General features: G+C 42.9%; 2 protein-coding genes across 2 annotated transcripts in view; both read right to left on the bottom strand.

Moving 5' to 3' along the window:
* RHOA (ras homolog family member A) overlaps positions 1-25752 on the bottom strand; it is a 200809-nt gene extending 175057 nt beyond the window's left edge. The window contains exon 1 of the mRNA XM_085625053.1: positions 25613-25752. The gene's annotated coding sequence lies outside the window, so the exon portion shown is untranslated. The remainder of the gene's footprint in view (positions 1-25612) is intronic.
* BRD9 (bromodomain containing 9) lies at positions 16278-25749 on the bottom strand. The gene is made up of 2 exons (XM_085625052.1): positions 25613-25749; positions 16278-18835 (listed from the first exon to the last, which is right to left on the bottom strand). Exon 2 carries the CDS (start codon positions 18831-18833, stop codon positions 16992-16994), a length of 1842 nt encoding a protein of 613 aa, XP_085481178.1. The 5' UTR covers positions 18834-18835; positions 25613-25749; the 3' UTR covers positions 16278-16991.
* Positions 25753-25810: the final 58 nt, after the last annotated feature.

Genomic DNA, 25810 nt, shown 5'->3' with positions numbered 1-25810 from the left:
GATGCATTTAAATCCACTATTAGCAGCACCACGATCACCATAGGAATAGACAGAGCACACCTACTCAAACAAAAACCTTACTTCTAAGAGCTTGAAAAGTACGATGAACACACCCCTTCCAAACTCAAAGAAAACTAACCATCTTGAGGGGATAGCTGAAACTGCATAAAACCAAAATGGCTGAATCCTTCCTCCTAGCATTAGGTCAGTGCCTTTACGACACAGGGAATAAGAGAGATAGTTTAGTCATTAAAATTAAGATTAAGATTACACAGAACCAACCACTCCCTTTTAAATGCCCGCAGGTGCATGGAATACCAGAGAAAAGAAAAAACAGGTTACCTTCCAAGCATTTTACCATGTCCTTTGCAAGAAGGGTAATGAGAACCTCACAGACATAGAACAGTGTCTGAACAAATACGACTGGACACCTATTTCGCCTTCCAACACAGAATCGATAGAAGCCCCTATAGACCCTGCCGAACTGAGGTAATCGCTCAAATGAGTGTCTATAGGAAAACACCCTGGCCCAGATGGCTTTACTTTAGAGTATTACAAAACCTTTCTCCCACTCCCCATGATCGTATGATATTTTTGTTTAACTCCTTTACGCAGCAGACCAGCGTTAATACTACCTTGTGTGTAGCGGGAAATCGCTCCCATTCCCAAACTAGGCAAAGATACGGCCAACTGCACCCATTACAGCCAAATTATTCATCAAAACACAGATACAAAACTGTATATGAAAACCTAGACAATTAGGCTAGATCCACTTCTCCCTGGCTTCATCGGCCAGGATCAGGCTCGTTATTCCCACAACTGGCAGGGAGCAGATAGTAGTCAATGTCTTGCCCACCTGGTCCAAAAGATCCACAAACACAATATCCCCGCCTTGCTAGTATCCTTAGATGCCAAAAAAAGGTTCAACCAGGCGAGATGAGTATTTCCTAGAGCGGTCTTTGAAAAGATCCAGATAAGATGGATAACATTATGGCAGCAATACGCCTTTCCAATAGCAACAAATCGGATCAATGGTCAATGTACCATCTCTATAAACCTAGCCAGGCGAACGAGGAAGAAATGTCCTCTATTGCCACATATGTTATTCACTAGTGGTAGAGCTCCTGACAATAATGATTAGACAAACAAAGGACATGTTAGGCATCCTATTCAGAGGCTGCATGCACAAAAGGAATTTATTTGCAGACTATATTCTCATGACACTGACTAATAGCTCCATGTGACTCTCACATTGAATATGAATACTTGAGAAATTAAAGCTAGTATCTGGCTTAAGAATTAACAACGGGAAGTCCCACTGCAAACCTTGGCTTCCTTCCAATGAGCCACAATTTCTATATGATATTTGGGCGTCAAGCTTACGGGTAATCTCGATGGTTAGACGAAGGTTAATTGGGCGGATACCAAAAAACATTCTTGAAGACTTGGGGAGATGTTGCTTCTTTTTTTTTTATTGTAGCTGGGACGTATTAATGTCATCCAAATTAACCTGCTTCCTAGACTGATCTTTTTTAATCTCTCCCTACCCCCACGCCATAGCTAAATATCAACTGTCTCCACACAAACTACGATCCTTTATCTGGGGTGTCGAAAAAACCCACATTTCCAAGAAGTTACTTGTGCTCCCTAAAGATAAATATGGACTAGCATGCCTGACCCTCATGGAATACTTTTTGGTGGTCAAAGTACAGTAAATACAAGAATGGGGGGTTGGGAGTGAAAAAAACACTTGCTTCATATGGATCATGCATTAGGATGTCGGCATCCCTGACAAGTGCCTACAATGCCACACCAACTAAAACAGTTCTCGAAATATGGGATTAAATTGCAGTTAAAAAAGTTTTTACTACATTTCCCTCTCCAGATGCACCTATAGATAGGAAGCCAGATGTCCCTCCCGCTCTAGATACAGGGGCCTTCCTCAGGTGAATAGAGGGAGTCTGCAGAACTCTAAGAGACTTATTTCAGGGAGAATCCATCAAATCATTTAACCAATTAGAAATTCTGAGAAAAGTCTTCAATGTTGCCAGTTGTGACACTGGGCATTACATCCACCCAATGCAGTAGCTAATACCTGACCACTCACACATTTCAAAAGGCTAGTCTGAGCAGCTGAAGGCATAAAGGGATCTTTTTTTCCCCACTTTTATTGATTGTGTCAACATGTCATGGCAAATACATCATCAAATAATTCATTCAAGTTTTGTATTATCTCAACAAATCATTATAAAAGAATCAAGAAAAGGGAGACAGAAGACATGTCATGTCAATGCATAATACAATTCCTGAAAACTGACCGCAAAATCAAACAAGCATTGGCATAGCCAATAGGTCTCGCTTGTGGGACTTTAGAAGTATTTAGTTATGCAGCAAAATATCCTTGGTGCAACAACATTAACTGTCGCATGGTTAAACACTTATAAGATCCCAAAGGCGAGACCCATTGGCTATGCCAATGCTTGTTGTACCTTGTTCTGGACACTTAAATTTGAGAAGGTGAGCCCAGAAGGCACGATGAAGCCTAAAGTCTTGTATTGTTCCGAATTACTTGTTGTCAGTGAGGTTCAGACTGGTATTGTAAAGTGTTGCCCTTGCGCGTTGGTGGTCGTGGTTTTAAGAGGTTGTTTAAGGGGTTTAAAATGGCAGACAATTTGTGTATGTGCAATTCTGAAGGCCTTACACTGTACTAAGCAAGGAGGCCCCGAGCTCATTCAGCAGATTCCAGGTCTCCCCTTATTCGCGAAGGATCAATACAATGCGAACAAAGAATCTTGCATGCCTATTTTAAAGCGTTCAACTTGTGAAATGAAACATTAACAAAAAGATGGAAACCTAATATGGCCTTTACATGGGCTTGTTTGCAGAAAGCATTACAAAAAGTGCTAGATTTCAAAATTGAAAAACTTGAGACGAAGTATTTTTATTTTCGTAAGTGAGTAAACTAAATGTATTGTTTTTTAACAATACAATATATGTTCTATGTCAAGGAGGGCTTTAGAAAATCATCAAAGAAAGGCGGGTCTGGTTAACTAATGGTTTCAACATATATCTTCATCACAAGATGCTGAATTCACCGTGTCAATCATAAATTAATGGCGGTCTTTAAAAAAACCATTGAAAGGGCTCCCATTTTACTAAGTCTACCATTTTATGCATTCCAGATGGGTTATTAAACTATCGTTACCCAGCGGACCAAAAAATATATACTAAACATGTAAGCAATTTTCCATTATATCCCATGTAAATCGTGGGTGCGGCTCGAGGAGGAGGGATTGATTGACTTTAAAAGATAAATGTGGGGGGCCCCAGTTTATCAACAGCTCTGGCTGCCAGAATATTGAAAATATATTTCATTTTCCATCGTGTCTTCAGTTCATATTTTACCCCTCTTTACTCCAGATGACAGGCAATAGTTTTTTATTTCAAAACTTCTGCTGAAGGCTGCTTTTAAGGGTTTCCATATTGTTTTCTTGCACGTGTGCTTTATTATGCATCTTGGCTTCCTGCTTAGAGTGAAGTAACTGCGAGGCCGACATCGATACGGATCCGTCTGGTGCACAAAACCTGAAAACTGGATATTTTAGCAAATAAGATGCTTAAAGGCATCCAGAGCTGTGTTTACGTAAGCAGACAGAGCCAAGAACACGACCAGCTTTTCCGCAAAATAAATCAATCGCGTTTTAATGTAAAGTTACACCCAAGAAAGATATCTTGCTGAGAGAAATCTACCTTCGCAAAACTGAGCGGTTCTGAGGGGGAAACGTACGCTCCATTTTCGTCCTACTCTCAGTTGTACAACACCGTGCAATGTCGAGTAGAAGAGTTCAAGATATGTCATTTTAAGGAAAGGAGGTGTTTGTAGAACAAAACAGCAGGACAAACCTGAGGTCGGCCCGTGCTCTGTGCATGGATTCGGTGCGCACTATAGACGTCCATTTCACTAAGAGGTCTGAGCTGCAACCGCCTTTGTGTTTTTTTCTCAGGGTTTGACCGTGTACGGCACAGAATTGTATAGGTCCCCTCGTTCAAACACTCTGTAGAGCACATAACCCCACCCCTAGAGCGTTCGTTATTTTGTGGAAAAGATTAAGACGAATCTTACTCAGTGCTTCAAATGTACAAAGTATGCATCGTCCCAAAAAAATAACTCTCGCGTACTTATATTTCCCCAACAAAACAAAAATCGGAATAGCTGGATTTTGTGAGTGTTTTTTAAAAAAAATATATGTGTTCGTACTACGTGATAGTTCGCCGTACTACTAAAGGTTCAACAATGAACATATAAGGCCGCATCTCTACTATACGGCTCTTTCAGCCATACTTAGTATAGAATGTACTTTTATTTATTTATTTTTTAATCAGACTGCATCCCATTGTATACGGTATCATAAAATTAATAAAACACTGACATTGAGAACTGCCTGTGTTCACGGATGAACATGCCATACCACCAGAGTGTACCTCTGTATTTCCAGCTTTACACTTGAAAAGGGTTAGTGGTTCTGTAGAAGTGGTAGCTCGTGGCAAAGGGCATCCATAGAGACAGGCACGCATACTGTAGACCAGAGGTCTTCAAACTTTTGGAGGTTGAGCCCCCCCCAGCTAAATTGTTTTAAATGTCGGGCCCCCCCACCACCTGCCAAATTTCTGGAATCTGGTACACTAAATAATCGACCGCCACCCGCATAGCCCATGCCATATCTGGCAGATAATGTTCAACACTAAGAGTGTTTAGTAAACTGCAGGTTTGGGAGTGGTTAAATGGCACAGGCAATTATTACACAGCTCAAAACAGTTTTCCAAAATAAAATGTGCACAAATTGTTTTTACTAGGATATTTTGTTTTACACATGACGTAGATAGAAAATAACATCACCAACATTAATGTGACAAGTGTGCCTGTTTTTCGCCAAAGAGACGGTCAGTCTGTGGATGGATTTTTGCTACTGCCGTCCTCAGGTTGTGCTCCAGATCAAGAAATTTTAAGTGTTTACATCCAATATTCAGATAGTGATGTGTGTTTTCACTGTTGTAACACAGCAGCAGCCCACTAATTTTACAGCGAACATCTGTGATATCCTTCAATTTCTCATATGTGAGGACCCGTTTTGATCTAAAATAAACTTTATAGTTGTTGCATCAAACAAACGCACTTCTCTGCACGTAGTAATAGACTCTCTCAAATCAATCGCATTAAAAAGAAATGAAAATGATGGTATTTACAAGAATTATTCCAGGCCATCAGGGCAAAAACAGCTGTCTCTATCTGAAATGCTGGATTGCAGGGCATGTAAATGTGTACTTTTGTAATTTAGGACGAAAACCTTGATGGGGCACGACATGCCAATACGTGTGTACAGGGGCGCAACTAGACCTGAACTTCGGGGGGAGCTAACACTCTAGCACTGGTCGCACACAGTGCACACAGTCTTTTTTGGCGCCCCCATTTCCTCTTTCTCCATGAATTCCCTCACTACTACTAGCCACCAATGCACCTCATCTCTCAATTGCCCCTTTTCTGACAAACATTTTTTTTTTTTATAGCGCTACTCATAGTTTACTCACACTCAGTTCTTTGATCTGCATGGTACACAATATTTGTAGCAGGCACATTAACCCTCTGCGCTGTGTGGGCGTGCAGGAGTGCGCATGTGAGTGCACGGTGAGAGATGTGAGTAGGGTAAGAGGAGTGACTGCAGGGTGAGTGCGGTGACCATATGAATTTGGGTGCAGATGTAAGTGCAGAGTGTGACGAATAAATGTATGGTTAGTGAGGGGCTTATTTGAGTGAGATTGCAGATTGAGCAGTGCAGGGTGAGTAGTGTGCTCGTGTCACTGCAGGGTGAAGTACAGGGTGACCAGCGCAAGTGCATTGTGAGTGCAAGTGGAGGAAATAATGTGCTGATCTTGCAACAAACTTCTAGTCTTGTGATTAGGGTTACCAGCTCATTAGATTGATGTCCCTGACTGTACAAAAATAAACAGTCACCTAAAGAAATATTTTTAGCACTGATCTGTGCATACTTCCAACAGCAAATATAAATAGAAAGCATTTTCAATTGTGATCTAGGGCTGCCTGAATGATCCATGACTGATCATTAAAGGGAACAAAGACAGAAAAGTCACATTACAAATTAACACATACTATCTTGTTTATACCGCTATCATTGTCAAGATGAGGCCTTTGCAGGCTTTTTAAACAACAAATTGCTGGTATTTTTCTTTTGGCAACCCTACTTTATATTCCATTTCATGAAAAGCATGCTCACACTACAGCAGTAAATGTAAAATACAAATGTAAGGAATAGGCAGAGTGGGAGCCCAGGGGATACTGGAACCAGACAAAAAAACTTTGCCTCGGTAACCAGTTTGCAAAGGTATGTAAATATGCAAATGGTCTTTAAAGACCTGCGAAAAACTGGGGTGTGCCGGAGAGAAGGTTCCAGACACTGCCCAGCCGAGGTCACAGCAGTTCGAGCTGTAGCAGCCCAGAGACACGACGGGGGGGAGGGCTGAAGCCCTTTTAGCCCTATGGACTTTGCGCGCCTGATGGTGTCCTACTGCTCCAAGCGACAGCACAGTTCGCAGGGTGGGGAGCACGGATACAGAAGCGCAGACAACATCACACATATAGGACATCACCTGCGAATGTATAATGCATTGTGGGAATGGCATGAAAACCATGTTTAGGGCACATTTTACAACAGGCGTCTATAATAATAATAATAATCCACATTTGTAAAGCGTGAACAATCACCCGTAAGGGTCTCTAGGAGCTGGGGGCCGTCGGGAAGATTAAGCAAGCTATTGCCCAGAGTCGCATGGTGCTGGGCTAATCTGCCGCCGGCGCCAGGAATCGAACCGTGATCCCCAGATTCCGGAGTCAGTGGCCCTGGCCGCGGCGCCACACCTCTGTGTGTGTTGCTGCCCCTCTGTCCTATATTGAAGGAAGATGTGCAGTAACTGAAAGCAAGACATAAACCATCTGTGTCACTTTTACTCTCCTCCCCTTTTCTCCCAGTATTGCTCAGGTGCAGGCCTTGGATGGTGGTAATTACACTTGCATTGCCTCCAGCCAGGCGGGCGTAGCCTAGAGGACATTCATCCTTCTGGTCCAGAGTAGGTGCCAGTCGCACTTTATTGGATGACATACTTAAGTATGAAAGTCGCACGAGTAGAATAAATAGAAAGGTTATAGAAACCTCAGCCAGAAGCAGTGGAAAGGAAGGGGTTCTCTGTGATTGTCCAATTATTCCTGTAGAGCAGGCAACCGATTTAACGTTCTGATAAACTTTAAAATCCCTGGGTTTCGGGTGGCGCAGGTGTAGCACAGTGGACACCTCGGCTGAGGTTATCTACCTATTTAAGTATTGCATTTCAATGATGGTACCTTGTCACCGTTTGGCACTTTGAAGCACTTCAAGACAATGCGAGAAACAAAAATGTGCAAACTGAGATGGAACTAGGTTAATGTAGACATTCATAGCAAGCAAACTGTGCATGGGGTGTTGAAGGTGGAAGCAGAGGACATGCATTGCAGTATAATCAGTGGAACTCCAGGGTGTGGTTTATTTAAAGTGACCTGCTGAAATTGAAGTCGTTAAAATCTGAGGTCCAAGCTCTCTTAGCGCAGAATTCTAAATTTGGCACAAACACTGTTTTCTGCAGATTTTGAAGTAACCTCAGCCCTGGAATGAGGCTATAAACAGGGGCATTGATGCCATAGGAGATGCCTGTATAATTGTAAGACTTTGACTCCTTTCCGGGAAAGGAGTCAAACCTTTCCAGGCTAACCGTCCCAGGACAGGGTTAATTCCTAGAGCTGAAATGTTTGTTGCTTTCGGTTTCATAGCAGACGAGACTCCTTGAATCCCACTGCAGCTGAAGCATTTCAGCTTTAGAAATTAACACCGTGCTGGGACCATTAGCTCTTGATAATACAACAAGCATTTACAATGCAACGGTCTCGGCATTGTTAAAGTTAGAGCTATTGGCATTGCTCATGACAATGCCGTTTCTTTAAATGTTTGAAAAACAAAAAACATAAGCAAAAATAATGTCATGAGCACTGCCAATAGCTCTAACTTTACCAATGCAGAGACCATTGCATTGTAAATGCTTGTTTTTCTTTAAATTTGACGTTCAACTGTCCACCACCCAAATTGCGGGGGTAAATAATGACATGTATTTTTTGGACGTTTTACCTCAGTGTTGTTCTGGTCGGGGTGTTAACGTGAATTTGCTAGAACAGTGACTCCTGCACAAAGGAAGAAACTTTATAGGAGTTACACATCCAGTCTGTCCAACATCGGGACGGACGTCAAGATTTCAACGTGACTGGTGCATAAGCTAGGTCTCACCAGGTCTGTGTTGGGGCATGTGAAATAAAGGTTTGTTGCACAAATGGTAGGAGAACGCGAAGAGGAGACTTTTTGAAATATTAGGGGGTAGGGAGGGGAATCTTTGAATTTAAGGCCTGGCGACAGGCAGCTTTAGCCGTGTTGCTAGTGCTCGTGTGAGGACACCAGCACCACAGCATTTTATGGATGGTTACACTGCCTCTGACTTGACATTATAGCTTTGGTGATGTTGAAAAGTAGTTCCACACTGCACACAGCAGAAACAGTTCTAGTCCTGGTAGGCGCTGCCCACAAGAGGCTCACAATGTCACCAGCTTCTCTGGCCCAGCCTCGCCCACTGCAAGCCGGCCTCTGCAGAGCTCCTCACACAGTGCAAGCCGGTTGCCTTGGCTTAGCTAACGATGGTTTCAGACTATATCCTACCATAAGTCGCAGTAAAAATCTAAAATCATTAAATACCAAGAGAAGTTAGAGACTCAATTTATTAGTGACTTAACACTTCGAGGCAACACCGATGGCTGCGAGGGCCTGGGATCCACCTGTGTAAATACGCACTGAACCCAAGCAAACCTCAATTCAGGGCAGTGCGCTGGCCCAGACTGCGATCTCAGCAGAGGACAGAGCGGACGCCGCCGCCTGGTAGGAGCCGCCAGTGGAAGTTGGGAGGTCCAGACGCAAGCAGTGGGTCACTGCTCCCTTCGTGTAGGGCAAGTCAGGTGGCCGAGTGCTTGATGGAAGCCGATAGTGTCCAGACTGCACAAGAGCGGTAGTTTCTATGCTTTCTTTCGTATAATGTTCCAAGAGCGAAGGTTAAAAAAAAAAAAAAAAAACACGTTTTCAAAGGGCCTGCGGCAGCGGAGTCTAGACCCTAGCGTGGAAAGGTCATTCGCTGCCTGTACGTCACTTGGGGCAGCTCTCCAGAGTTCACCCTCCGCTTGAACGGAGTGCAGACGTGCCGTGCAGCAGCACAATAGGAGACCCTGAACAGGTTACGTTTTACACCGTTACACCCGAGGAAGCTGCGGGCTTGCTTAATAAATAATGAAATCGGGCCGGTTTCGCATGTGCAGCAGACCGTGTGCCCGGGTGTAATTGGTGCAAGTTATTCTTCTCGGAACAGCTGCGACTTGCCCTTTTAGTGGGCCTCGGATTACACGTCGCTGAAACAAACTGTGGGTCCGCTGCTGATCTGTGGCTGGGCCCGCGTGTGTGGAGTCGCAGGCTGGGGCCTTCCACCAGGACCCTCCCAAAAAACGACGGCGGCCCAGGAGCACCTTTCCTGTTCACTTGCGGGTTAATCCCCATCAAGCCAGGCAATGTGTGTCTTGAATATTGCACGTGAATACATAGAAGACGAAAAATTTGAGTTCGTGCATGAAGTGCAGAAAACACTCATTAGTGAGCGGGGATTGACTTTCTTTCCCAAACTTCGCAATCTCCCGCTAATATATTTAACTGAGACAGTCAGAGTTAAATGCATAAGCTTTAGTCACTCCAAAAGCATAAATAAATACATTGGTTTGTGAAATACAGTCCCTGGAACTGTATCAGAGTGCTCCAAGGTGACAGGCATGTGAGTATTTGTATCCTGTAAAGCCTTCCCAGAGGAACAACAAGGCAGAGCAAAAGGCACACCACCGCCTTTCTCCGAGGCAGAGCAGAAATGCCTCGGAGAAACGCAGCGTCCTTTTCGGATTCGGGGGCGTGTTTTGCTGTTGTCTCCTCCTTGAGACTTCTTGCAAAAAACACGCCCCCCCGATCTGAAAAGGACGGGGCCTAATCTGAATGACTGACCTCTTCTCCAATGGCTGGCCAGCATTCAAGAGGCCAGCCAATGGAGAACAGGGGAGAAGAGGGGCGGGTTCAAGCCCCTCTTCTCCAAGTCATTAAATCTACGACTTCCGGTTCTGCCTTTCGGCTGACCGGACGTCCTCGACCTAAAAACCACGTCTTGTCCCATCTATTTCACTTCCCTCCCCTCTAAAGCCTTACTGCCGAACCCCGCTGATTGGTTGCTGCTCCCTTGTTCTCTAATCGACTTAAGACCTGGAACCGTGAAAAACAAAGGAAAGAATTTAGGGTGGAGAGCGCGCCCCCCCACCCCCCGCTAGAAATATACATGTCCATTAGCGGTGGCGACTGTGGGATTCTCAATAAAAATGCGGTTGCCTGCATAGCGCATCTTTCTTAATACACATCCGGGAAATGAAAAGCGAAATGTTCATATTATTCTGAGGGCAGTCGTATAACTCAGAGGCAAGTGATAATGTTTTATACAAAGCGCTTTATAATGGTAATGGCTCTTTATTTTGTATGCAGACAGGCGCAAACCAATTAGCAAGTATAGAAAGAAAGAAATTAGCTAAATGCGGGTGACTTCCTTTACTGGTTACGAAAATATCCTGACGTGCGAGTGTACGGTGGAAAGTCTCCCAGTGCTCCCTGGATGGTGAAGTGTCCCTTAAAAGCTAAAATATTATGGAGAATCCCCCTGTTTAACGACGGGTGACTAGAAGAGTCTGAACATGTACAACTGGTCAAGCAAGGGCATCTGTTGCAAATTACGAGTCCAATTCCAGCCTTTTAAATGAAAGACTTGTACAATGAAATAAAGAAGAAAAGACCGGTCTCTTTTTTTGCATACGACGTATGAAACGGGAACATGATAGCTGCAATGCTGTATCACGAAGCCCGGAGTACCATGTTAGCTCAAGAACCTGAGGCGGGCTAAAGTGATGTGTCAGGCGCGCCCGGGGAACCGATCAATTTTAATTGGAGGCTGACACCTGCACCTTCAGCCGCGGCGCGTGCCCATTCGCCTTGACAGTCCTGCACGAGGCTGGCTGGCAGCCCCTCTTTTAAAACCAACGCCCCGGTTAATACAACATCTGCTGCCTGTTTGTTTTAGGTGTAATTTCATTTGCGGCGGAAGAGAGGAGAGAACCGCAGTCCCGCATTACGACACATCGGAGGAGACAGATGGCGAACGGGCCCGTCAGAAGTCCTCAGTGAAGACAACAGCAGCTGTTGGCTCGTCGAGCACTGGTACGTTTATCAACATGAATAATTGTATTACCAGCACCCGTAAACATTTTTCATTTCCCCGCCAGAGCACGGTTAGCAGTGTTTCACATGAGCACTCCCAACGAATATGGCACAAAGACATAACAAGGGCGCCGTCTGAGGAGAAAGACCGCCTCCTCTGCGGGTGGGATTGAACAACGCAGCTGCCAATCGGTGTGACGTACTGATGTAAACTTCCCGAGACCTTTCCCTTGTGGGAGCGAGCAGGGGCACCATCTGGTTGCAAGTTAATTACAAACTGATGGTTTCAAAGCTCACTCCCGCAAGGGAATCGCCAAATGTGCACGCGTTGCCATTCAAAGCAATGCAAAGCGTGCACGTTTTTGGCTGATAAACTCATTCGATTGCTAAAGGTCTCCTCCAATTCAGCGCATGCACGCTGCGTAGGCGAGACCTAAAAAGGAGACAAAGAGTAAGAGAAGAAAAAAAACAGGAAATGAAAGAGGGAGACCATTAATAGACTTCAACCAGTTGCTTTATTCGGTTTACTCTATCCATCTAGTAATAGGAGCCCATATTTTTTGTCCCAATTCTCGTCTCCTACACCCTTCTCAGCCGATATACAGAAGATTCAAGATTATGTATAGCTAATATCCTAGACCAGTGGTTCCCAAACTTTGTCGACCTGCGGCTCCCTTGACCTAATTGGCCATTGGCCGCGGCTCCCCTTCATATCGCTTTTTATTTCCCCACAGGTGCGGGGATGTAAGCCCTACCTTGGGAGTACTTCAAGTTTTCTCCCCGACATTAATTGTGATGAAGCTGATTAAGGTATTCTAATCATATTTATAACAAAATAAAAATATAACAGTCATTTAATAAAAAACATTAATTGGTTAAGTATGTATGAGTGCGTGTGTGTGTGTGCGCGCGCACACAAGCATTTATGTGTGTGTGCATGAACATTTGATGTCATTTCTCTTTCATTCTCTTCTGGGGATGACAACCTCAGTGTCTCAAAGGTTAAACGAATATGGCAGAACCCCTGCAAATTCGTGATTTAGTTTAGAAACTGAAGGGCCCCACATTGAAAGAGAGCCAGTGCTGAGCTAATTAAGGACTCATCATCACTCTTCATGGCATACTATTTTACAGAGTCTGAGGGTCACTGCATGGGTCAAATGGACAGCATAAGTCAAGATAACTTTTCCCTTATTTTCCCGTGCCACGTGCAAGGCAGAGACTGCTTACATTTACCACTGGAAGAAAAGCTAATATTGAATATCATTTTCTCCAGTATTGCTAAATGCAATGTTATCATAAATCTGTCCAAAACCTGTAATTAATAGTTTGTACTAAAAAAAACAAAAAAACGTTGCTTTACTACCTCAATTAGACATGGGGCCTACAAATCTTTACAAAACTAGCACAATGATTTTATTTATTATATTGATGTCATTGGTTCCAGCAAAATAAAGTAACGTAATCAATTTCTTTTTAAAAGTTGGTGTGTAAACTTTAGACCAGTGCCAAGAACTGAAGTTTCCAGCACAAACAGCAAACTATTCTTAAAGTCTGAGGGCGAGCAGCGGGGCCGGGCCAGCGATGACAGTAAGTGCCAAAGAAAGGCAAGCCAAGTGCAGCAACCTGCATTTTAATTTACATGTCATTGAGGAAGCGGCAGTGATTAGGGTCGGCTGCTCGGCTCTGACAGATGACAGCTCTAAGAAGAGGGTTAGGGCCTAACCCTCTTCTTAGAGCTGTCCTCTGTCAGAACCGAGCAGCCGGCCCTAATCACTACCTACCGCAGTCTTCCTCAAAGACATGTACATTAAAATGCAGGCTGCAACACTTGACTTTCCTGGCTTTGGCACTTACTGTCATCGCTGCCCAGGCTCGGCCCGCTGCTCGCCCTAACTAAGCCTGGGCAAAGCACTACGCTAGCGTAGCTTGCGAAGTTTGCGCTACTTCGTACTACGCGAATTGCACGTAGCACAGTGCAAACACGCGTAGCGGTCATTTTTTGGTTGCTCACGGTCCTCAACATCAAGTTGGCCGCGAGCAGGCAAAATGACATCCCGGCGAGACTTTTTCCATAAATCACATAAAATACTTTATAAAAAATAGTCTACAATTTTCTGGATTTACCTTTGGTTCTACAGAATCCCGTATTGTAGTTCTTTAGCGTTTCACTATATTGCCAAGTGATTTCTCAGTGTCCTCTGTGTACAAGACACCATAGTTTGCGTGCCACAGCTTACCTCGACGAGTGTGTACCTCCGTAATTGCTAACCAAAATACAACCGCAAGGAATAATAGTGTACGAGTGTGGCAGTGCGGTGAAAAATGTCACACAAGATTGCGGCCTTACGCTGCGTCGTGACGTTCTACGTTGCATGGCTACACACGCTGAGGAAGCTGCAATGCAGAGAGAAATGCTTCTTGGAGACACTGCTCCATGGTAACTCCACTTCCTAGCAATGCTTTGATCGTGAAGGAGCGGCGCATGCGGGGAGAAATGCGCATAGCCCAGCACCTGACTCACGGTTGAAGCGAGTGACAGATACTTGAGACTGGTTTCTTCTTTTGTTTTCTTCATTTCATTTTTCTTGTTTCCTCTTGTTTCTCAGGTTTCTCGTTTCTTTTTGCTCTCGTTTCTGGCAGCAGTTGGGTGGACCTGCTGTGGGTTCTTGGTGCGAGGTGTTGCTCTAAGCTGTGCAGGGACGGCTTCCTCTCTGGTCTGGTCAGCCAAATCATTGTAGGTTAGATTAAGCAGGAACAGGACACTTCCATTAAGTTACAAGAGTAGTTTTATTTAAGAGCACAGCTGAGCGGACACCTCGCCAGCTGACCAGACCATCAACTGACAAGGGTGGAATACTGAAGTACAAGCTAGAATACTCACAGGTATTCTGGAAGGCTGGGGAAGTGGGAACACAAAGAAAGGCCTAATGACCACAGGTGGCCATGTTGCAAGAAGCACGAATATACAACAATACAATGACTTATCGCACGGACTCATTGTTCACTGATCTTTGGTTTCCATTAAATCAATAAAAAGATATATTTTTTTGTTAAACCACCGAAATAATATCAAAATAAAAGCAGTTTACACTTTGAAAAGTAAACTTATCAAAGAGTAAAACAGTTTCTGTACACACAGGACATCGCACAGACCAGAATAAGTGTTCGAGTAAATTAAACTATTGTACCAAAGGGGAATAATGACAATAACAATGATTACGTTGGAGCAGTGTACATTAAATACATCACCAAGAAACCGGAATAATTTATGTTTGCTCTATGAGGTCATTTACTTACAAAAAACAGTTGAGAAATACAAATAAACGTTGAAAGAATAGCTGGAGATCCGAGGCTAGAATTCCCCCACCCAATATCCAACTGGATATTTGGGGTGGTGGGGCACTGCACCAAGAAAAGAGATGAGCCTCTGGTTGCTGAAGGCCTCACCTGGAAAAGGCTGCCGGGCTATAAGCCCAACCTAATGTAAGGAGAAGGAGATGACTGAAATGGCTAGGATTACTTTATGGTATCAATTATAGGGTAGAAAAGAGCCATTAGCCCAGCTCCTTCTTTCCTCCTGCGCCAATACTCTAATGGCGCATTATTAAATTCATAGTATCCTCAAGGAGGTTAGTTACATAATTGACAGTCCCAAATGTGTGTTCCACTTCAAATTGATTTTTCATTTGATAAAGTTAATGTTCTTCTGATTCATTGGTTTATTAAACTCTTAATGAATCAGTACATGCAAGTCAACATGTTTTTCGAGGAACCTCCTCTTTCTCAAAGCCCAAAATATTCCAATATTCCCATTTAATGAAAAATTTACTTCCAAGGCCATCGTTTTAAATATACTCCCTCATGGCATCAGGAGTAAGAAGGATGACTTCAGTGCAAGTTGCCAAACTTTGGACATGTACCGATTTCTTGAGAGCTGTAATGAACCAATTAATTGGAAGTATATAGTTTAATTGGATGAATAATGAACGAGCACTTGGTGAGAGTGTGGGGTGGTACGTAGCATGCACAGCAGCTTGTGCACGTAGATGTAGTCACAATGTTATTGTAGTACAAAATACTTAAAGATGTAGCCTACATTTACAGTCTGAGAAGAATATTCCCTAAAACAAATATAAAAAAAATCCAAAAGGGACTGACGGGTTAATTATTTAAATTAAGTATATTCAGTAGAACGCACAATATAATCCTTCAGTCGCCACCTTCTTCATACAGGCGTATTCAATTTGAGCCCTGAGGATTGTTACAATTCTGGCTGTCTCTGGGGTCAAAGTTCTACACCCATCTGGAAAATATCAACTTACTGGACCCCTCTCAATCTGGTTACTAGACTACGTACAGTACAGTGTCTTGTGATAATATTGTTGTAGTAATCACCCTGATGCAAAAGGCACCATCTTCAAAAGACTTCTCAACCACTTTTAATAAGGTGGATAGACCTCTACTTTGACCCAAGTTAGCCCTCTGGTGCGAAGATCCAGGATTACTACAAAGAGTCATTGAATTGTACAGCAACAACTAGGTCACGGTAAAACTCTTTGATGGGAGGGGGGTGATGCCAAAATCAGCACAAATAACATTTTAAAACAAGGCACATCCTGCTCAACACTTTTTTTTTTTACGTATCTGACCTTTTTGAAGTTCAACCCAGCAACAGAGATGGCCCTAAACTAGCCACTGTTTCGGATTCCTTTTGTGGCCTATGCAGATGTTCTAGTTATCCTTTCCACTATACAGATGAGCTTACAACGACAACCGATACCACTTCATATGTTTAATCTATAAACATTAAAAAAAACTTCAAATCAAGGACAATAAGACTATGGTAACTTTGGCCGGTATTAAAAGACAGTTTAATTGGGTAGTTCAGTCAACGAAGATGTTCACACGTCAATACACATTTTGGAGTCATAGTGGAAAAAAAGTGAAATTGGAAACCACATATGGAACATCTATGCAGTAAAACTTCAACTGCAACTCCTCAAAGCCATATATGGATTGGTCTAGGAATTACAACATTGAAGGCAACCATATGTAATACAACGTTTCCTAGAGTGGGTCATGAAAGTCCAAGCAATGCAGAAAGAGGCCTATTAATTCTGATTTATCTGGTCACGTTTGCTGTGCTTCAAAGACAGACGTCAAATGTCAGGCTATGTCTGACAAATTACTGCTTGTGGTTTTTTTAACAGGGATTTGTGTTAACGAACTCCTCATTAAGCAGTCAAAGAAAGTAAAGTAAATTATGTGATAATCGTGCTGAGGGCACGAGTAAATTAACTCTACACATTCAGAAGTTAAAAAAGCATGTTTTTAATTTGTTTAGTAATGGATAACTACGGATTACATTACACTGAAAGTAATAATGCATTTCAGTGAAAGTGAAACCAAACAATAGACCAGAAGTCACATGAGGTTTCACAGTCTCTTCGGTTAAAAATGTATTTGCAAATGTTGGTGAATTTTACTAAATATGAATCACATGACATACAATACCAGAAAATTACAGTCTAAAACAACTAATCAACATAAAGCACACATTTATTAATGGTTTGGAGAGTCGGGAGATTGAATGAATTCATAAGGATCATGCACAGTTTCATGTTGTTCCCCCACACTCATATGAGAAGGGCTTCCCATATTATGGTGATCGCTTTCAGAGGCATTGGAAAAGGAGCTTAGGTTGGACGAGGGCCTTGACCCCACTCTTTCAGCCTGAGCCTCATGAAGATCCTGCAATAGTTTTGCTGTTTCGTCTAGATTCAAATGACTGTCATCTTCATCCAGCTCCTTCTTTACTTTTCCCAATGAATTCAACATAGAAATATCAAGAGACATGTCAGAGTAAGATTTCATTGACATGAAATTCAAAACTGAACTGCTGCAAATGCCAACTGATTCGCCAGCCTTCATTTCTTCTGGATGCTTCACAGGGATGTTTCTTCGATGTTTTATTTGATACATCGTTTTTGAATGATCACCCCCTGTTATCTGATCAAGCATGTCATCCACCATTTTCTTTGTGTAAGTTCCAGAATCTTTCACAAACTCCATCAGGCTTAACGCACAGTGAATGCCAGTATCATCTCCATATCCGGAATACAGTAGCTCCATTTCATCTGGTTTCAGATCATTAAAAATGCTGTTATTCTGTAGGGACAGTACCGTACTTGCACTACTGAGAAATGTAACTTTACTTCTGCGCTCATCTTTGAACCCCAAAGTGGTGAAGGAAGGTAATAATTTGTTTGAAAGAGAACTCAAATCAACTGGGTGTGTTTCTTCCTCTTCAGCATCTGGGTCTGACGAATTGACCACACTGTACAGTAGAGATCCATCTGCGTTTTTTTTTAGGTAGCCCATCTTACAACTTGGTAAATGTCTGTTGATTTTATCACGTGCTTCATCTGCTGCATGCTCCACCAATGCTAGGACATGTTCTTCTGCTGTGCTGTCCGTTAAACTGCATGCATTTCCTTCAGGCTCAAACATAGAACTGATAACTTCTTTTGGCTTTTTCATTTTCTTTGTTGGCTCCACTGGCACAGTTACGACTTCAGGGACAGGTTCCTCAACCACAATGTCTTCATCACCTAGTATAGCAGCCTGCTGAGAAAAATCAATTTCTTGCATAAACGACATGCTGCGCTTCAAAGCTAACAGTCGTTCTTTGCTCATCATCTTAAATCCTGTGTGAAGCAGCTGTTTAGCCAATTTATAGTACACAGTCTCAGGCATATTGTAGGTCATAGCGTTATCGCACATTAATTTAAAATCTGCCTTAAATTCAGTCACCGATTTGTATTCACTCAATGCTATCTTGTCCTTCATTGTACTGAAATCCATGGGATGTTTTATTATTGCAAAATATCCTGGCGCGATGGCATCAGTGACTGGGAAAGCAAAAAAGCCATGAGGGTCCTTTCGCTGCAGCTGACGAAGGAAGTGTTCCAATAACCGTTGTATGACGGTACTTTCACTTTCCGTTGAATAGGTCCTGCATGCTCTCACTGGTCGATCTATTGTTTCAGTCTCCATTTTCAAGGCTGGATCAACACATTCATTTTCTCCTTCAGTGTCACATATCTCCTTCTCCCGCTTTCTTTTTTTCTCTTCCTTTCTTTTTCTTCTCTCTTCGTCATCAATATGCTTTTCCTTTTCAGCTTTCTTCTTCTTTTTTTTCTTTTTTTCTTTGTGCCTTTCCCGCTGCTCATGATCTGACCGGTCATCATAATAGCTAGAATCATGCCCAGAACCAGAAAGCTCCGTTACTTCGCTTCCTCCAACTTTAAGAACAAGTTTCAATGGTTTCTTTAGGGGTTTGTCCACGTAATCGGCATCGTAGGACCGCCACTCGGCGCGGTGCTTCTTGTGTTTCTTCCCCATTGCTCAAATCAAAAAGAAGAAAGCAAAAATGAAGCACAGTTTTGGTAACCATGAAGTTGATGGAAACAAATATTTTAATACGATTAAACCATGGCACTTTACTTGGTGATGCACAATTGATAAATATTCACTGAAACAAGATTTCCACACATCATTTGAGTGAAATATACTTTTTAATCAGTAAAACTGTATATCTCTGCACATTTAGAGGCCATTTCAATGGGAAATGTGCGGTCTGTAAATGACATTGCGCTACCACACAATGCTTTAGTCACATTAATAAAAACTGCCTGCCTCGTGTCCATTAAAGCTAGGTGGGTCGCAAATGTTTGTCATAGAAATTCTAAAACGTTTAGGAAGCACCGTATTGGTCAAATCTTCTTTTTGGGCTGTCACTCTTCATCAATTAACTCTCTAAAACCAGTAATCAAAGAAGAACTGGCTAGACAAGACTCATGTGCAGTATTTTTGAAATGCAACATCAATGTGTTAGCAAATTTTAATCTTCCATTATTGAAGGAACAAAAATGAATTAAGCAGACACTAAACAGGGAATACATTATTTTCTAATAGCTCTAGAGAAATCACTGACATACAAGAATAATAAATATATAGCGTAAATTACACTCCAGAATCAACCATACTTTGACTTCAATATTACTACAGAGATAAAGGAAAGCTTTTTTGCATTTCATATTGTTGTGTCTTCCTTTCAGTCAATTTGACTGCTCCTGGAAACCACTGACGAAAGATAAATCCTTGTAACATACTTGGAAACTTATGCCCCGAACTCCTCACCACGAGTGCAAAATATTTTTAAAAGATTGAAAAAAATAAAAGTCTCAGAACAGCTTCTGAAGCAATTTTATTCTTATTCAGGGATGCATTACCTAAAAACGTCGGTCACAGAACAAAATATTTAGATTCGGCCGTTAAGAAATATGAAAGCAAAAATATGGGATAATTATAGTTCACCACAAAACATGCAGAGGAATGATGCCTGAGTCACTGGAAACAAGTTATACCTGGCTGATGAGCCCCAACTAAATCAAAACTGGTCTTGGTTTGTGTTCCGGTAGGACCTGGTTTGCAGTTCGGGTTGGACTGTTCCTAATATAGAAGGGTCAAGACTAATTTGCAAAAGTTTGGGTCCAAACTGAGGGGCAATGGTGAACAAAATAACTATGCACTGGGATGCAGTCCCAAGTAATTACCAAATGACAGATTAATTCAAGCAATGGAATTTTTTTTTTTTTTTTTTTTTTTTTTAATACTTTAGTGAATAACCATAACACTAAAACATCATCATTTTTCAGTATTTGCTACTTCATCATAACATTCCATTAAATGTTTCAGTGAAATTGAGATTCTGCAACCATTTTGTTCATTTATTTTTTATTAGCAACACAGGAGTATGGTTCCTGAATTGCAATTGATCACGGTTTCACATTGATTTGTGAACTGGGTTGCCAGTTTGGGAACATGGTGTCTGGTTTGAGTTATGTGATTTAAGAATTGTAATTTCCTGCCCATCTCGGTGTGCCTTTATTCCCTCTCCCACTGCAGTGAGTTCATACCAATACCCAACATACAGAGCATGTGAAGCTTAGAATATGGGGTAATTACTAGAAGGCACTGTTCCAGGGTCGGTATGGTTGAGAGTCAACCGAGACCAAACCACAACAAGGAGAAAGAAAAAAGAAACAAGGTAGATCTATGGGTCTATGGTCAAGGGTGAGGTACTTCGGATGGGGGGAGACAGCAAGGGTGTCTCTTGTTGCCCTCACACACCCCGAGGGATGTCATGCTTCATCATCGGGCTGTGCTCCTCGTCGGGCCGGCGGTGCAATGCCCTACGGGTCCCCCGAAGGGTCTCTTTAGCGGAGATCTTTTAGAGAGCTGCCGATGGGTGCATGCGGGTATGTGGAGGGAGAGTACCAAGTTCTGTGGTGAGGGAAGTGTGTGCAAGGATAAAAATACCTAAGGGTTACCTAGGAGGGTATTTTAATAAAGAGGTACCCTTGGTACAATAAAAACGTGAATAGATTGTTACTTTCCAAGACGTAATGTGTCTGCGGTAACTAGAGAAAATGGTCAAACGGTCGACATGTTTCGCGCCTTTAAGTGGTCAAAATGATCCCTGGCGTTTCATCAGGACCAGTGGAGGTGCAAAGCGTGGGAGAGGTGCCCAGACTATGTGTAGTGGGAGGGGTAATAATCACCCTCTCACTAGGCAACAGGGGGGGGAGGTGAAGTGTCTCCTAAACAGGTAGTGTGTGACAAGGAGTTTGTTGTGCCCCCTTTGCACTAGACCTAGACCAAAAAAGAAATAATAAACATAACACGAGAGAGGGGTTAAAATACATATGCAGCGATGCCATGTCATCCGGTATATGTAAGCAGCAATGAGAAAGATCACATACTGCTTGGAGACAGTCATATTCTCATATATCAAAAGCCCAGACTACTCTTGAGTTTCAGAGGAGCGGGCAGCTGTGGGTGTAGTCCCATGCCAAGCCCAGGCGATCGGTATCGGGGCCCGGTGGTAGTCACACAACCCAGCAAGGAAGTCGCGCTGGATAACTGCTGAATCCCACGGGCCCCAACAACCTCCACCAGGCCAAGCAGAAGGCTCACCAAAAGTGTGGTCAAATGAGGGGGTAAGCGAGACAAGTGTATCGCTACGGTAGAATCACAAAACAGGTCCGCAAGTTTATCGCGGGTAGAAGACAGTTACTGTTCTTACCTAAAAAGAGTTGGGATTACTCCTTGAGTTAAAAGCGGCGTTGTCTTTTCGGAGCATAGGCACTGGACCATTAACCAGCTCCTGGTCCCCCCCCTCTCTACATTTTTGGTACAAGCTTAGAATATGTACAGTCTGCACTGCACCAGTACAAGCCACACGTAAAATGATACGTTTCTTTACACGTCCAAACCAGACAGTCAACAGCACAAGTAGCAGTGAGAGCCTAACACAGAACATACACAGCACAGGCACTTCCTTCACACAGCATGGTAAATGCAGCATTCAACAGCAGTGCCAGCTTTCTATGCACAAATGGCTTACCACCAATAGCACCCCCTTCTCTTCAATCGTACCTTCAAATCCAGAGTGGTTGAATTATCACACTGCAATACTGCCAATTCAGTGTAAAACGAGGATATACATACCCTTATGTTCAGAGATTTAAACCCTAGGCCATCTTTCTGTGGTACTATTACTGACCCTTTCAAATAGAATCTGCTCCAGTTAAGAGGGGCTCCAACTAGAGTGGAATCGGTGTCGTCAGGAGTTCTCTTCTGAGAAGCCCAGGGTGGCATTGCACTTGTTACTTTTTTTTAAGAAACTGTTTCGTTATGCCACTATTTAACTTTACATAGGTAGTACCTGGCTCATTCTCTTTTCTTCATACATATTTTATTTTCTCATGTACACATTTGCAGTGAAGACATTGACATTGCATAATACACATTATACAGCTTGGTTGCTATAGCTTGTAAGTTAGATCCTGCCTTCTATGTCATGGTCTACTCCCTTCATTTTCGCTCGGTTGTTTCTTCCGAGTTGTACATTATCTGGACATGGCTACAGTAAAGATTACTGGTGCCTTTCTTTCAGGGGATTTATAGATGCCTGCTATGTTCTGCACTTTATTACGAACTGTCAACAAAAGGGAAACTTAGAATAAAAATAAAACCCATAAGAAACCAGAAACAACAAGTAAAAAAGAAAAATGTTAAGCTTGGAACTTCACTCTGCAGTCAAAGGGGGGGGGGGGTTTAATCATCCAGGAGGGTTGCTTACCAGACTCATTCTCATGTTCGAATTTATTTTACTGAGTCTGATCAGGTAACAAAGATTGTCCCTGATGGTTTAACAGTTCAAAGTATAAAAATAGATCACCAGCTTAAGGTAGATTCAAGAGCTCCTTTAACTTGCCCAGGTTATGAATCATATGATTTACTTGACATCTTCTGAATATAATACAAATAATTCAATAATCATACTGTCAGGATGCTGGCTGCCAACCAAATTCTATGCCATTAACACCTCTGAACGACTTTGTTTGACCCCATACCACTGATATATTGAATGGACTGTCACAGTATACACCTTTGGTAGTTTTGTAAGCACTTAACTTCATACAATCTTACCGGCAGTGAGACAAGTGTGCAAACAACCATATTTATATGACTGGTAGGAGAAGTGGTTGGTAAAAGGCAGCCATACGTGTCGCCCTAGTTATACTAGAAAGAAATTCCCAGAACGAAGCAATATCTTCGACTACAAAAGCTGGGAGTAGAGCTCCTTTGCTGAACAGCCTGCTGTAGCAGAGTTAAGATTTACCCTCTAAAAAAGATTGTTATGAAAAGGAGTCAGAAGATCAGGTTTGTGTTCAAAGTTATACAGAGCAAAAGGCTGCATAAAAGGTACTTTTGATAAATGGCCAGTACTTTTGCTGCATCTTAAAAAATGTGAGTGCAAGTCTTTACTCTGAACAAAAAATCTAAATCCGACATGTTAGTGTGACAGCAAAGTGAAACACACAAGAGCAATTAGTCAATAGCTCTGTATCTACTACAGGCTGAATGGTCCAAACGGAATGCAAAAATAGCAATTAAGACGTCCTTGTGTCTGTAAGTAAATACGTCTCTGGACACGGTATGTGTCTTAATTACAAGCAATATGTCACATCTGCAGTCTAGCTAAAATACTACATGAAGCCTTATCACCAACACCTACTGGGAACACCAATAGTATAGTGTAACAATCTTTAAAACGCTATGGCCTCGATGGACAATCCATCGGTGAAATTGCTAAGCACGAAAAAAAACACGTGGAAGCCAGTGGCTGAAGGGGTGGGCCCAAATCTCACTTTGGCTCCGTTAATACTTCTATTATATTGTCTTGTTTTAAAGTTGTAACACGAGGTATTTCATACAGCTAAAGTGGTCTGTGGCCGGCTGTGCCAGTTGTACAGTTTGGGCAAAAACTGCAGTCCTGCATGTTGGCTGTGCCTTATATCCCCTGCCTGCAAAGCCCATGGCATCATAGGGAGGGGATTACCTATCATGGCACCATGTTCGACAATGACACGTTGTACTCCTGAAAAGTAGAGTTGGGTGATAGATAACATTTGATGTTCTGTATCCGGGGGGGGGGGGGGGGCGGGGATTTGACAGTAAATCACGGGGGGGGGGGGTCTTTAGATTATTATATTAGTCAACTCTAAGCCTCAATCAAACTTAGATACCGAACAGACAGACCATTGTTTAATGCGAGCGGAACCCACTGCAGATTTAGCGCATCCTTTGATACTGGACTCCGCTGCCGTCAATCATGAAACGGAGATGTCACCAGCGCAGGATGGGGCATCCAGCGTTATTGTCATAGTTTGCTGGCTAGTCCTCGTCTACTTAAACTGAAAATCTACGCAATGACAATCATTTTCATAAAAAGCAAAAGAACACTCAACCAACTACAAAAATAACCATATACAAGTAATCAATCACCTCTGATAAACACAAAATGTGAATGAAATGCGTGGGGTTGGTAAGGCGTACTGCACCTAAAAAATATAGGCTTCACATAGGTGTACACGGATAAGCAACGCAGTTCTCCAGCAATTGAAATGGCATTTCCGGAACACGTTCATTTATCTGCACTAGGAAAAAGATAGCACTGTGGACTACCTCTTTAGGCTGTGGGAAGACTGGGGTATCAATCATGGAAAATGGAAGCAGTGTTTTGGTCAGATTAATATAAAACGTATGTAAAAAAAAAAACACGTTAATGGGCTAAACGAGAAGAGTAAGAATGTTTTTTTCCTCAGAGGGTATTACACTCCTCCTCCACCCTTCTGGGGTGTGGCCAATTATTTCAGAATAAGACATTTCCGCCCGATGACAATCATTTCTCATTTGGACTGCCATTTCCCTAACAACCACCGGTTGCTACGGCCGGTGTCACAATATGCACTGTGTTGAGAAATTAAAATAAGCATGTAGATTCGTGGTCATCGGAGAAGATGGCAGTCCTGTGTACTGCAAAGCAAATAAAGAAATGGAGATCCGTGCATTTTGTCTGCGGGAGGAGCGGCACATGACATTTCCTACTTCAATATGGGGTGGGGTCCAAATGCTCTGAGGGCTATCTACACTTCCGACCTCGCTTTCGTGGGCGGATAGAAAAGTATGTTAAGCCCGTACTTCTCAAGTCAATGAATGACCTGTGAAATTGACTCAATGGGTTACACTTCTTGTGTGGGATACGCATGTGCGCCTCAGCTCAAATTGGGTGCGGACCGCAGTTCTTGAGGGGCAGTTCCTGCTCATGTTAGCTCAAAGAAGAGGCCTGGGGACTAAAAGGGCTTCGTCTCCACTACCCCCTTCGGTGTACGTTCTGAAGGGGGTGCGAGGGACTGACTTCACGATTTATACAACTGGCTACCTATTATACATAAGAGGCGCAGTGTGCTCCGAATTTAGCCCAGGGTGATCAGGCCATGGACATCAGCTCATTGAGCAGGGTGCCAGTCTACGAGTCAGAGGAAGGGTTGTCAGTATTATCTAACTTTATTGCAGAGGAAAACTATGGTCACCTAACATATATTCAAGCGAGAGTGTTTAAAGGTATCGTTAAAACAGGGGGCCGTCTCACATTCCCATCGCTCCTCACAGAGTGGAAGCAGTTCGAGATCAGTCAGTTTCTTATTAAAAACAGGAAGGAGTACCCCGTGACTTCAATGTAGAGGCCTGGCGCGCTTCAGACAACTTACCTGAAGGGGGTGTAGATGTATCTTCGAGATATCTTGTCCGGGTCTGGTCTCGTTACCTGACAGCCAAGCGCAGACACCGCCGTTGACTAACTAGTGTCAGAGAGAAAGGCGCGCGCACTTGACGGAAAAAAAATAGACCAAGAGGCTGCGCACGCGCATCCCCCTCCCTCTCGGTTGAACTAGGCGATGGTGAGTAAG

This window comes from Triturus cristatus, chromosome 9 (assembly GCF_964204655.1).
Source record: "Triturus cristatus chromosome 9, aTriCri1.1, whole genome shotgun sequence".
In the NCBI taxonomy this organism is placed as follows: Eukaryota; Metazoa; Chordata; class Amphibia; order Caudata; family Salamandridae; genus Triturus; species Triturus cristatus.
Note: the sequence above shows the minus strand (reverse complement) of the source record. Positions and strands in the feature narration are given on the sequence as shown.